The sequence below is a fragment of the Puma concolor genome, chromosome E1 (assembly GCF_028749965.1).
Source record: "Puma concolor isolate L17-30 chromosome E1, mPumCon1.1.hap2, whole genome shotgun sequence".
In the NCBI taxonomy this organism is placed as follows: Eukaryota; Metazoa; Chordata; class Mammalia; order Carnivora; family Felidae; genus Puma; species Puma concolor.
The window spans coordinates 28,558,121-28,571,115 of NC_141680.1; the positions used below are offsets into that span (position 1 = coordinate 28,558,121).

General features: G+C 36.8%; 1 protein-coding gene across 4 annotated transcripts in view; it reads right to left on the reverse strand.

Moving 5' to 3' along the window:
- LOC147574228 (uncharacterized) overlaps window positions 1-12,995 on the reverse strand; it is a 57,296-nt gene that overhangs the window by 26,934 nt on the left and 17,367 nt on the right. The window contains exon 5 of one of the 4 annotated variants that reach the window (XM_086686801.1): window positions 3,816-4,906. The exons of 1 other annotated variant lie outside the window; for it this stretch is intronic. In XM_086686801.1, the coding sequence (XP_086542927.1) occupies window positions 4,876-4,906 (31 nt within the window). In that variant the 3' untranslated portion in view covers window positions 3,816-4,875. Of the gene's footprint in view, window positions 1-3,815; window positions 4,907-7,570; window positions 8,210-12,995 lie in introns of those variants that run through there. 2 more of the 4 variants (XM_086686799.1, XM_086686803.1) reach the window with 2 other exon arrangements.

Genomic DNA, 12,995 nt, shown 5'->3' on the forward strand with positions numbered 1-12,995 from the left:
TGTTTTTATTGAGGTATAATTGACATGTAACACTGAGTTCAGGTGTACAACATAATGATTTGTGTAGTTGTGATCACCACAATAAATCTATTACTATTCATCCTCATAGAAAGTTAACTTTTAGAATTTAATCTCTTGATAATTTTCAAGTATGCATTACAATATTATTGACTATAGTCACCATGCTGTATATTACATCCTCATGAATTATTTATTTTACAAGTGGAAGTTTGTACTTCACCCATTTTGCCCAACTCCCAATCCCCCTCCCCTCTTGAAAATACCATTCTATTCTCTGTATCATAGGAGTTTTGCTTCATTTATTCTTTTTTTGTTTGTGGGTTTTGTTTTTTCTTTCTGTTTACATTCCACATATAAGTGAAATCATATGGTATTCATCTTTCTCTGACTATTTTGCCTGGGAGATTTCCTCAAGATCCATCCATGTTGTTGCAAGTGGCAAGATTTCATTCTTTTTAATGGCTGAGTAGTACTTCATTGTGTATATATGAAATGAAATATGTATATATATATATATATATATATATATATATATACAATGAGATACACACACACACACTATAGTATATACATTCTGTGTATCTATCTATACTACACCTTCTTTATCCATTCATCCATTGATGGACACTTAGGTTGTTTCCATATCTTAACTATTGTAAATAATGCTGTGATGAACAAAGGGATGAATATATTTTTTTGTTTTCTTTTTGTTTTTTGCATAGATCTTTTTGAATTAGTTTTTTACTTTTTTTTTTTTCAGATAAATACCCAGAAATGGAAAACCTGGATCATATGGTAGTTCTATTTTTATTTTTTTGAGGAACTTCCATAGTGGCTTTCCACAGTAGCTGCACCAATTTACATTCCCACCACAGGTGCACAAGGATCCCCTTAAGAATTTTACTTTTTAATATAGGTCTTTGCAATTCTTAAATTCTAACCACTTACTTTTTTCTTTCTTTCTTTTTTTTTTTTTTACTGGAGAGCTCTTTGTCATTAATTATAAAAGTACACACTCATTGCCAAATTTAAGCCAGTACAGAAGTGTATAAAGTAAAACATGAGAGTCTCACCAGCCAATTCCACTCTGTAGCAGCAAAATTGTTAGATGTATCTTATGCTTACAGGGCATACACATATTTATTCACACACAGGTAGTTTTTATTTTATAAAAATGGAATGGTGTTACATGAATTGTCTACGACTTGATATTTTAAAATATCTTTCCATGTCAGTAGCTATAAAATTATAAAGCTATAATTTTATTTTTTTCATAATATAATTTTAGATGTCACTTTATAACCAATGGACACTGAGATTCATAAATGGTGCTAACATTTATTGGCATAAATTCCTACTATTAGAGCTCATGGCCCCTAATATATGCCCATTTTATTTTATTTTATTTTTTAAAGATTTTATTTATTTATTTTCATTTATTTTTTAATTTACATCCAAGTTAGTATATAGTGCAATAATAATTTCAGGAATAGATTCCAGTGATTCATCCCCTAAATATAACATCCAGTGCTCATCCCAACAAATGTCTTCCTTAATGCCCCTTACCCATTTAGTCCATCCCCCCCTTCACAGCCCCTCCAGCAACCCTCAGTTTGTTCTCTATATTTAAGAGTCTCTTATGTTTTTTCTCCCCACCCTGTTTTTATATTATTTTTGCTTCCCTTCCCTTATGTCCATATGAATTAAGTCATATAATATTTCTTTCTCTAACTTCACTCTAGTTCCATCCACATAGTTGTAAATGGCAAGAGTTCATTCTTTTTGATTGCCAAGTAATACTCCATTGTATATATATACACCACATCTTTATCCACTCATCTGTCAATGGACATTTGGGCTCTTTCCATACTTTGGCTATTGTTGATAGTGCTGCTATCAACATTGGGGTGCATGTTCTGGATCCCCTGGATAAATATCTAGTAGCGCAATTGCTGGGTTCTAACCACTTACTTTTTAATAATTTTTAAAAGTTATATATTTTTTTTAATTTTTTAAAGTGTTATTTATTTATTTATTTTGAGAGAGAAAGAGAGAGAGCACAAGCTGGGGAGAGGGAGAGAGAGAATCCCAAGCAGTCTCCATGCCATCAGCACAGAGCCTGATGTGGAGCTTGAACTCACAAACTGTGAGATCATGACTTAAGTTGAGCTCAAGAGTAGGACACTTAACTGACTGTGCCACCCAGGTGCCCCAAAAGTATATTTTTATATAAGATATTTTAAATATTTAATTTCATATACACTTACTAAGTATCAACTCTGATAGGCCCAAACTCATTAAGCCACAACAATTTTTAACTTATAAAAGCACAAAATATATTTTTGAATGTGGACACTTTTTGGTGCTCCTCCTTTCTTATTCAAGAAAGGCCATTCCCCTGCCCCCAATTATTCTATCAGAGAATAACATACATGGGATCAGCTTGCCACTTAGAAACCTGATGTTATTTAGTAACCAAATATGCAATTTCCTGGGGTACCTTGATGGCTCAGTCAGTTGAGCATCCAACTCTTGATTTCAGCTCAGGTCATGATCCCAGGGTCATGAGACTGAGCCCTGTGTCAGGCTCCTCACTGAGGGTGGAGTCTGCTTGGGGTTCTCTTTCTCTCTCTCCCTCCTCCCCTCTGTCCCTTTCCCCCACTCACACATGCTCTGTCTCTCTCTGGAAGAGAGAGAGAGAGAGAGGGAAAGAAAGAGAGAAGAAAGAAAGAAAGAAAGAAAGAAAGAAAGAAAGAAAGAAAGAGAGAGAGAGAGAGAGGAAGGAAGAGAGGGAGGGAGAAGAAATGGTTAAAAAACCCACAAATATGCAATATCCTTATAATTTTTTTAAAAGTTTATTTATTTTTGAGAGAGAGGCAGCATGAGCATGAGAGGGGGAGGGGCAGAGAGAGAGGGAGAGAGAGAGAGAATCCCAAGCAGGCTCCACACTGTGAGCATGGAACCTGATGCAGGGCTCAAACTCATCAACCAGGAGATCATGACTTGAGCTGAAGTCAGATGCTTAATCGACTGAGATACCCAGGCGCCCCTCCTCTCCCACTTCTACACTAAGTGTCATTTTTGTATTTGTGAAGGACAAAACATGAAGATACTGAATATCCTAAATCTTTCATCATCAGTTTACAGGATACCTATGGTATCCATATTGTTATGGATCCTATCCATATTGCTATTGTGGGAACTCCCATCCATATTATTATTGTGGGACACCCATTTTGCAAAATCTAACCCCACATCTCTGACCACAATTAATTCTGAAGGTGGGCATCTGACTCAAACTGGGTGGACCAGAGCATATCCAGGAATATGCGGACTTTGGACACAAAGACTTGAGCCATTCTTTTCCCAATGGCTGTAGAAGCTGTAAGTAAAAAATGCTAGAGCTATCAGCAATCTTGTGGCTCTTGGGTGGAATAGGGAAGCAGAGGCAGTCAATCTGCAGAGAGAGGAATTTGCTCAGAAAGGTGCAGAAAAGGGATGGAAAAAGACCTCTGATGACTTTTATACCCTGGGTTCTAGTTTTTCCAGAGGTAGATCTATACCTCTACTCTGCCCCCAATGTAATTTTTCAGTCTATGATAACATTATCTTCCAATAAAATCTTTTATAATTAAAGCCATTCAAATTGGGTTTTCTTTAATGTGCAACCAAATAGTCCTAGCAAATACAAAGGAAGACAAATGTAGAAGGACTCTGGTTGGGTTTTTTTCTTATTTTTTATTTGTATTCTAGCATGCTATTATTAAAACTTTTATAATTTTTGTTTGATCTGAAATTTGCCATCATAGAGCCACTATTTGTTGCATACCATGCATTCATTCCTCTAATTCCCTTCCTAAGAGAAAAATTTGTTCAGGTTTTCACTTCTTTGCTCCATGTAGCACGCTAACTCAGGCAAAGATGATCTATCCCATTGTCATGAGTGGCATTTCCCTGGCAACTGTGTATTAAAAGATTTTTATTCCATGATTAGAGGATAGGTTTTTATCTCCTATAGGACATAAACAAGGAAAATTGCTGTTTCAGCTGGTGACTGAAAGATGGTGGCAGCCATGTTGCCATCATGAAGAAAGCAAGCATGAAGACAAAGCTGACAAAACTGAGGAGGGCAAAGTCAGGAGAAACACAAGAGAAATAGACCCACCATCCTGATCATATATTCCATGTACTCTCCCTACTTCTAGAATTCTTCTTATGTAAGATAAGATTACAAATTTTTGAATTATTTATACCATTTTGAGGTGGGTTGTCTGTTGTTTGCAGCCCCAAACATCCTCATTTCTTCACCATCAAAAATTATTTAGTACCCATTATATATGGCAATGAACAAAGAAGGAGTAAGCTGTTGTCATTCTCTGAAGCATAGATTTACAAAAATATTGTGTAATAATTTAGGCAACATGTTAAGTCCTAACTGAATAATGTAGATAAATAAATGAAGAAGATTCCATCCCTTCCACTGAGGTCTTATTTTTTAACTTTAATGAAATATTTTTCATTTATAGAATATCTGATTCTTTAAAAATTCTGCCTGTTCTTAAAAAAAAAACTGCCTATTCTTTTTACATAATGTCCTATTCTTACTTTATGGATTCTTTTCCTTTCTGTCCTAAGTATTTTAAACATGCTTATTTTAAGGCATGGAAATGGGAGTTCAAGATAGATTCAGAGAAGGGTAAGCAGTGCAATTTGGCTGGAGATATTTGCTACTCCAGGGATCAGCATCATTGGCATCACCGGGAGCTTACTAGAAATGCAGAATCTCGGGCTTCACTCCAAACTTGCCAAATCAAAATCTGCATTTTAACAAGATCCCCTGGTGACTGGGGTTATTTAAATGCACATGAAAGTTTGAGAAGTCCATCTGTAAAGTAAGAGAAAGCAAGTTAGGAAGATCAGTAAAACTTCTTTGCTATTTGTTTTGAATTTTAGTCCTTCCAGGGTAAATGAACACAACTAGTCTGCAAAATCTCTAGTATATGTAAAAGACTGATAAAAGCATTTATTTAATTCAGGAAGTATTTCTACATTTACAAAGCTTCCTAATAATCATTACTATAACTAGTATAACAATCGTAATTTAAATGTAAACAAAAACCTTATCCGAACTTTGTGGTGGTACAGATAGGTAGAAATTTATTCAATACAAGAATTGATTTAAAAAACGGGGCATCATACAATGGTTACTACTCAGCAACAACAACAAAAATTACTGATACACAATAGTGTGAATGATTCTCAAATAGTATGAATGAACAGTACGACTGAATCTCAAAAGCATTATGCTGAGTAAAGAAGCCTTGTACAAGAGCACAAAATTCTATAACAACTAAATTTATGGTGAAAAAATTAGAACAGTGGTTGTTTTTCACAAGGGATAAGGACAGAAATTGAGTGGGAAAATACAGAATATTTTGGGGTGATGAAAAGGTCTGTGTCTTAAAAAAGGGTTAAGATTACACAGGTGAATGTATTTGTCAAAACTCACAAGATATACACTCGAGATCTGTGCATTTCACTTTGTATAAAAAAGTTATTAAAAAATTGAACCTAGTTAACAATACATATGATGATATATTTAAAAGTGAAGTATACTGATAAATGTAATTTGCTTTAAAATGCACAAAATAATAAGGTGGTTTGAGGAGTAGACAGAATATGTGGCTATGGCTAGGAATGGCTTATTATATGATAAAGGAAATATACCAAAATGTCACCTGTAGAATATAGACTGGGGGTAGGGGGTGGAGAGGGCAGAGTGTTTGGGTGTTTACTACAATTCTTTCATTATCTCTATGTTTGAAATTTTTCATAATAAAACATTGGGGAGAAAAGAAAGTTGCAGAAAAATGTAATAATATAATTTGGTTTAAAATATAAATGTGTTGGGGTGCCTGGGTGGCGCAGTCGGATAAGCGTCCGACTTCAGCCAGGTCACGATCTCGCGGTCCGTGAGTTCGAGCCCCGCGTCAGGCTCTGGGCTGATGGCTCAGAGCCTGGAGCCTGTTTCCGATTCTGTGTCTCCCTCTCTCTCTGCCCCTCCCCCGTTCATGCTCTGTCTCTCTCTGTCCCAAAAATAAATAAACGTTGAAAAAAAAAATTTAAAAAAAATATATAAATGTGTTGTAGAAGACATATTTATATATTCATAAAGATATGAAAGCTACACAAAACTGCAGAAATTGTCAAGCTGATCCTAAAATTCACACAGCAATGCAAAGGACCCAAAATAGCCAAAATGATCTTGAAAAAGATGAATAAAGTTACAGTCCTGACACTTTTTGATTTCAAAACATACCACAAAACACACCAATCAGGACAGTTATGGTACTGTTATAGAAACAGACATATAGATCAATGGACTAGAAATGTAAATGCTTACATTTATGGTCAACTGATTTTCAAGAAAGATGTCAAGGAAATGCAATAGGAAAGAGACAGTCTTTAAATAAACTACATATCCATATATTAAAAAAATTAATTGGGACTCCTACTTCATACCATATATAAGGGTTAACTCAAAATGGATCACAAATGTAAGAGCTAAAACTATAAAACTCTTAGGAAAAAAAAATAGAAGTAAATTTTTGTGACCTTGGGTTAGGAAATGGTTTCTTAGAAATAACACTAAAAGCATAAGCAACTAAAGGAAAAGAATAAATTCAACTTCATCAAAATAAAAAATGTTAGTGCTTCAAAAATAACATCAAATATTGGGGTGCCTGGGTGGCTCAGTCAGTTAAGTATCCAACTCATGATTTTGGCTCAGGTCATGATCTCATAGTTTGTGGGATCAAGCCCCACACTGGCTCTGTGCTGACAGTGCAGAGTGTGCTTGGGATTCTCTCTCTCTCTCTGTCCCTCCCTCACTTGCTGTCTCAAAATAAATAAACATTAAAAAATGGGGGTGCCTAGGTGGTTCAGTCAGTTAAGCATCTGACTCTTGATCTCAGCTCAGGTCTTGATTTCAGGGTCAAGTGAGTTCAAGCCCCACATTGGGCTCCACGCTGGGTGAAGGGCCTACATAAAAAAAAAAAAAAAATACCATTGGGGCGCCTGGGTGCTCAGTCAGTTAAGCATCTGACTTTGGCTTAGATCATGATCTCATAGTTTGTGAGTCTGAGCCCCACAACAGGCTCAGACCTGCTTTAAGCACAGAACCTGCTTTAGATCCTCTGTCCCCTTCTCTCTCTGCCCCTCCCCCACACTTTCTCTCCTCTCTCAACAATAAACATTAAAAAAAATATCATCAAGAAAGTAAAATACAACCTACAAAATGGGAGAAAATATTTGCAAACCATATACCTGATATAGAAACTGTATCTAGAATATATAAAGTCAAACTCAATAAGACAAAAAAAAACCCTCAGCCGTCAAAAAAGAATGAAATCTTGCTATCTGCAACGACATGGATGGAACTAGAGTGTATTATGCTAAGAGAAATGTTAGTCAAAGAAAAAAATACCATATAATCTCACTTATATGTAGAGTTTAAGAAACAAAACAGATGAACATAGAGGAAGGGAAGGCAAAATAAATAAGATAAAAACAGAGAGGGAGGCAACCATAAGAGACTCTTAACTATAGAGAACAAACAGGGTTGCTGGAGGGGAATTGGGTTGCGGGGACAGCTAAATGTGTGGTGGGTGTTAAGGAGGGCACTTGTGATGAGCACTGGGTGTTATATGTAAGTGATGAACCACTAAATTCTACTTCTGAAACCAATACTACACTATATGTTAAGTAACTTTGAGTTTAAATAAAATCTTCTAAGAAAAAAAAGACAAAAACCCATTTTTTTAAGTTAATGGTCTTTTTATTGAAAAAAAGACTAGCATTTACAACTTGGAACTGCAATTTCTTGAACAGCAATGTTGATGGTTGCACTGACATCCACAGCCACAGTCTACTCTGCAGGCTCCAAGCCACAGTTCAGAAGGTTTTAAAAAGACAGAGTCCGAAGCTGCTCCCTTGGTAAAGGTTTCTTTCTAAAAATTTGTGTGAGGGGTGCCTGGGTGGCTCAGTTGGTTAAGCGTTCAACTTCGGCTCAGGTCATGATTTCCTGGTTCGTGAGTTCAAGGCCCACATCAGGTCGCTGCTGTCGGCGCAGAGCCTGCTTCGGATCCTCTGTCCCCCTCTTTGTCTGCCCCTCTCCCACTCATACTCTCTCAAAAATAAATAAAACATTAAAAAATAAAAATTAGTGTGAATGGTGACAGCCTGACACCTATTTCGCTTTAGTACAATGTGGACAAGGCTAAATCAACACATGCAGCATGCCACCAGGATGTGTGTCATCATCACCATGGGTCAGGGCACATGGAAGTACAAGAGGGCTATCCTGCTAAGTGGGGCTATGTCTAGACAGTTTATCCTTCACCCATTTTTCTGCACAGCATCCTGAGGTAAATCCATTTTAAATGTTTGCTTTCAATGAACCAGCTATGACAATTTATACTAGTAAAATGAACCAGAAACCATTCGAATAGGTTTTAAATTTGTTTTTTCATTTTTCAAAAAACACCAATTTAAAAAAAAGCATCTGAAAAGACATTTCTCCAAAGAAGACATAAACATACAGATAGACAATAAGCACATGAAAAAATGTTCTACATCTTAGCCATCAGGAAAATGTACATCAAAGCCACAATGAGATACCACTTCATAACCATTAGGATGGCTACAATCAAAAAGACAGATAACAAGTGTTAGAGAGGATGTGAAGAATCTGGAACCCTTACACACTGCTGGTGGGAATGTAAGACGGTACAGCGCCTTTGGAAAATAATCTGGTAGCTCCTCAAAAGGTTAAACATAGAGTTACCATATGACCTAGCAATTCCATTTTTATATACATACTAAAAAACATGAAAACCCTATGTCCATATAAAAACTTATACATGGGGGGCACCTGGCTGTTTCAGTTGGTACAGCGTGTGACTCTTGATCTTGGGGTTCTAAGTTTGAGCCCCTGTTGGGTGTAGAGATTACTTAAAAAAAAACTTATACATGAATGTTAAAAGCAGCATCGTCAGTAAGTGGGAAACAATTCAAATGTCCATTGGCTGGTGAATGAATAAAGAACATGTCATATCCATATAATGGAATATTATTGAGCAATAAAAAGGAAAGAAATGTTGATACATGCTTCAACATGGATAAACCTTGAAAATATGCTAAGTGAAAGAAGTGAGTCACAGGAAGGACACATGTTATATGATTCATTTATATGAAATGTCTAAAACTGGCAAATCCATAGAGACAGAACGTAGATTAATGGTTGCTAGCAGCTGGGAGGATGGAGGAGTGGATTTCTTTTTGAAGTGAAGATAATGTTCTAAATTTATAATAATGATGGTTACACAACTCTGTGAATGCACAAAAAAAAACCACTGAACCGTATACTTTAAAAGGGTAAATTTTATGCTATGTTAATAATATCTCAGTAAAGCTGTTATTTAAAAAAGTTAGTTTGAATGAATAAAAGTTTTATATGAGAAAAATTAAATTCACTTCTTTATGTTCTCTATAATCTCTATTATTACTTAACCATTTTTATGAATGAAGATGAATAAGAAAGAAAATAAAAGAAGTGTAATTTAAAAAGATTAAAAAAAACAACACACTTACGGTTTGTTGTCTGGTACACAGGGGTGACTCAGATTTGGGCTGGTAGCAAGAAGGGGGGAAATTGCAAGTGCAGTAACTACTGCTACAGAAACACCAGCAGTTTCTAATTTTATGCTGTCCTATATTTTGCTGTGACTTTCATAGCTTTCAATAATGCTATAGTAGAGGCCAAAACAGAAATGTCTTTTATATTTTATTATAACAGCTAAACTGGGAAATAAACTCACCAATTGCTTTTTTAAAAAGGAAATGAGCTAAAAACAACATAGATGTAAGTGGAGCTTAAATAAACCTTTACTCAGTAAAATGAATGTGTTCACAGGGGAGGGAGAGTTTGGTAGTAAAAATAGTTTAAAGTATTACATTATTTTAAAAAGCATTTTGTTTCATTTACTGTAGATGGTCAAACACTTTAAAACAGATGGTAAATCTGTTGGATAGTAAAAAGAAATGACATCTTGTTTCCATTTTCCTATTCCTTCCAGTTCATCTCTTTATTGTAAATCATTTTCCATTGTGGGAGGATATTAAATTTAAATCAAACTGAAAGGAAAAAAGCATGTGGCTATGTTCATAAATTCATGTTTCTTAGCACTTGCTGCCTCGTATAGCCATTTTATGAAGAATATTTCAAATTGATCTATTCTTTTTGGAGCTGAACAAATTGAGAGTTTCTTGTCTTGAGCAAACAGCTCTTCAAAAAAACCTATTTAAAAAATAAACAAAAGAATCAAGTAATTACCATATCAAAATTTAAAATAAATTTTAATACTTTCAGGAGAAAGATGTGGCACTGGTAAACATCTGAGGAATGGTATTAAGTTTAATTTGTAAAGACAAATAGGGGCACCCGAGTGGCTCAGTCAGTTAAGCATTCAACTCTTGATTTTCAGGTCAGGTCATGATCTCATGGTTCATAAGTTTGAGCCCTGCACTGAACTCCATGTCAGGCTCTGCACTCACAGTGCGGAGCCTGCTTGGGATATTCTCTCTCTCCCTCTCTCTCTGCCCCTCCCCCATTTACATGCGTGTGTGCGCAACCCCCCCCCCCTTTGTCAAAATAAATAAACTTAAAAAACAATTTGAAGGGGCACCTCAGTTGATTAAGCATCCAACTTCGGCTCAGGTCATGATCTCACGGTTCATGAGTTGGAGTCCCATATCAGGCTCTCTGCTGCCAGCACAGAGCGTGCTTCAGATCCTCTATACCCTTCTCTCTCTTCCCCTCCCCTGCTCATGTTCACTCTCACTCTCTCAAAAATAAATATAGAAACATTTTTTAAAAAAATTGGAAAAGATATATAATAGCAAAAATGTGCAGGGCTTACTATGTTCTTAGATTGTTCTTAATGTCATACATGAGACAGTATGTATATGTTTGAACACATACATGTGTATATGTTTATGTATTGCTCACAATTATGTAAATAAACAAAAATTTCTCACAAAAACCACATTAAGGGGCGCCTGGGTGGCGCAGTCGGTTAAGCGTCCGACTTCAGCCAGGTCACGATCTCACGGTCCGTGAGTTCGAGCCCCGCATCGGGCTCTGGGCTGATGGCTCAGAGCCTGGAGCCTGTTTCCGATTCTGTGTCTCCCTCTCTCTCTGCCCCTCCCCCGTTCATGCTCTGTCTCTCTCTGTCCCAAAAATAAATAAACGTTGAAAAAAAAAAAAATTTAAAAAAAACCACATTAAGATGAGGAAACTGAGAAAGAGCAAAGTTAAACAATTTGTCCAAGCTGAATCCAAGGAAGTTTGGCACCATAGTCCATGTTTGTTTGTTTTTTAATTTTTTTTAATGCTTATTTACTTTTGAGAGAGAGAGAGACAGGGCATGAGTGGGGGATGGTAAGAGAGAGAGGGAGACACAGAATCCAAAGCAGGCTCCAGGCTCTGAGCTGTCAGTACAGAGCCCAGCTTGGGGCTCAAACTCATGAACTATGAGATTGTGACCTGAGCCAAAGTCAGATGCTTAACCGACTGAGCCACTCTGGCGCCCCACCATAGTCCATGTTTTTAATTACTCTGCATATATCAAGAGCACTGAGAACACATTAAAAAACATTTTTTTTAATGTTTATTTTTGGGAGAAAGATAGAGACAGAGCATGGTTGGGGGAGAGGCAGAGAGAGGGAGACAGAGAATCTGAAGCAGGCTTGGAGGCATCAGCACAGAGCCTGATGTGGGGCTTGAACCCACAATGTAACGAAGTAATGACCTGAACCTAATCTGAAGCATTATTCAGATGCTAAACTGACTGCATCACCCAGGCACCCCAAGAACACTGAGAACATTAAACAAGCCAATAGATCCTTCATACCTCCTGTACTGAACTTTCTTCTACAAAACACCAAATCCTTCTTTTAGACACAAGCCACATCTGAAACTTATTGAAAAGTTCTTCTACAAGAAAGGAGGTAACTAATTTATGTTTTTGAACCCTCTTTGACCTACAACAAAACTCTCTAGATATTTTTAAAAAAATTTTTTTAATGTTTATTTTTTTTTTTATTTTTTATTTTTTTATTTTTTTTCAATGTTTTTATTTATTTTTGGGACAGAGAGAGACAGAGTATGAATGGGGGAGGGGCAGAGAGAGAGGGAGACACAGAATCGGAAACAGGCTCCAGGCTCTGAGCCATCAGCCCAGAGCCTGACGCGGGGCTCGAACTCACGGACCGTGAGATTGTGACCTGGCTGAAGTCGGACGCTTAACCGACTGTGCCACCCAGGCGCCCCTTAATGTTTATTTTTAAGAGAGAGAGACAGAGACAGAGCGTGAGCGGGGGAGGGGCAGAGAGAGAGGGAGACACAGAATCTGAAGCAGGCTCCAGGCTCTAAGCTATCAGCACAGAGCCCAAAACAGGGCTCAAACTCACTAACCGTGAGATCATGACCTGAGTCAAAGTCGGACACTTAACCAACTGGGCCACCCAGGTGCCCCAAACTCTCTAGATTTAATGAAACCAAACAATTTTTCAAGCTAAAGCACATTACTTTGGGATCAAATATAAATACATTATATTTTATTTTATTTTATTTTATTTTATTTTATTTTATTTTATTTTATTTTATTTTATTTTATTTTATTTTTATTTTGAGAGAGAGAGAGCAGGGGAGGGGCAGAGAGAGATGGGACGGAGGATCCGAAGCAGACTCCACACTGACAGCAACAGAGTCCGGCGCAGGGCTCAAACTAATGACCTGAACCATGAGATCCTGACCTGAGCTGACATCAGATGCCTAACCAACACAGCCACCCAGGCACCTGGAATGTAAATACATTTTAAAAAGATACACTGCAGAGGTCACTGAGGGAAGC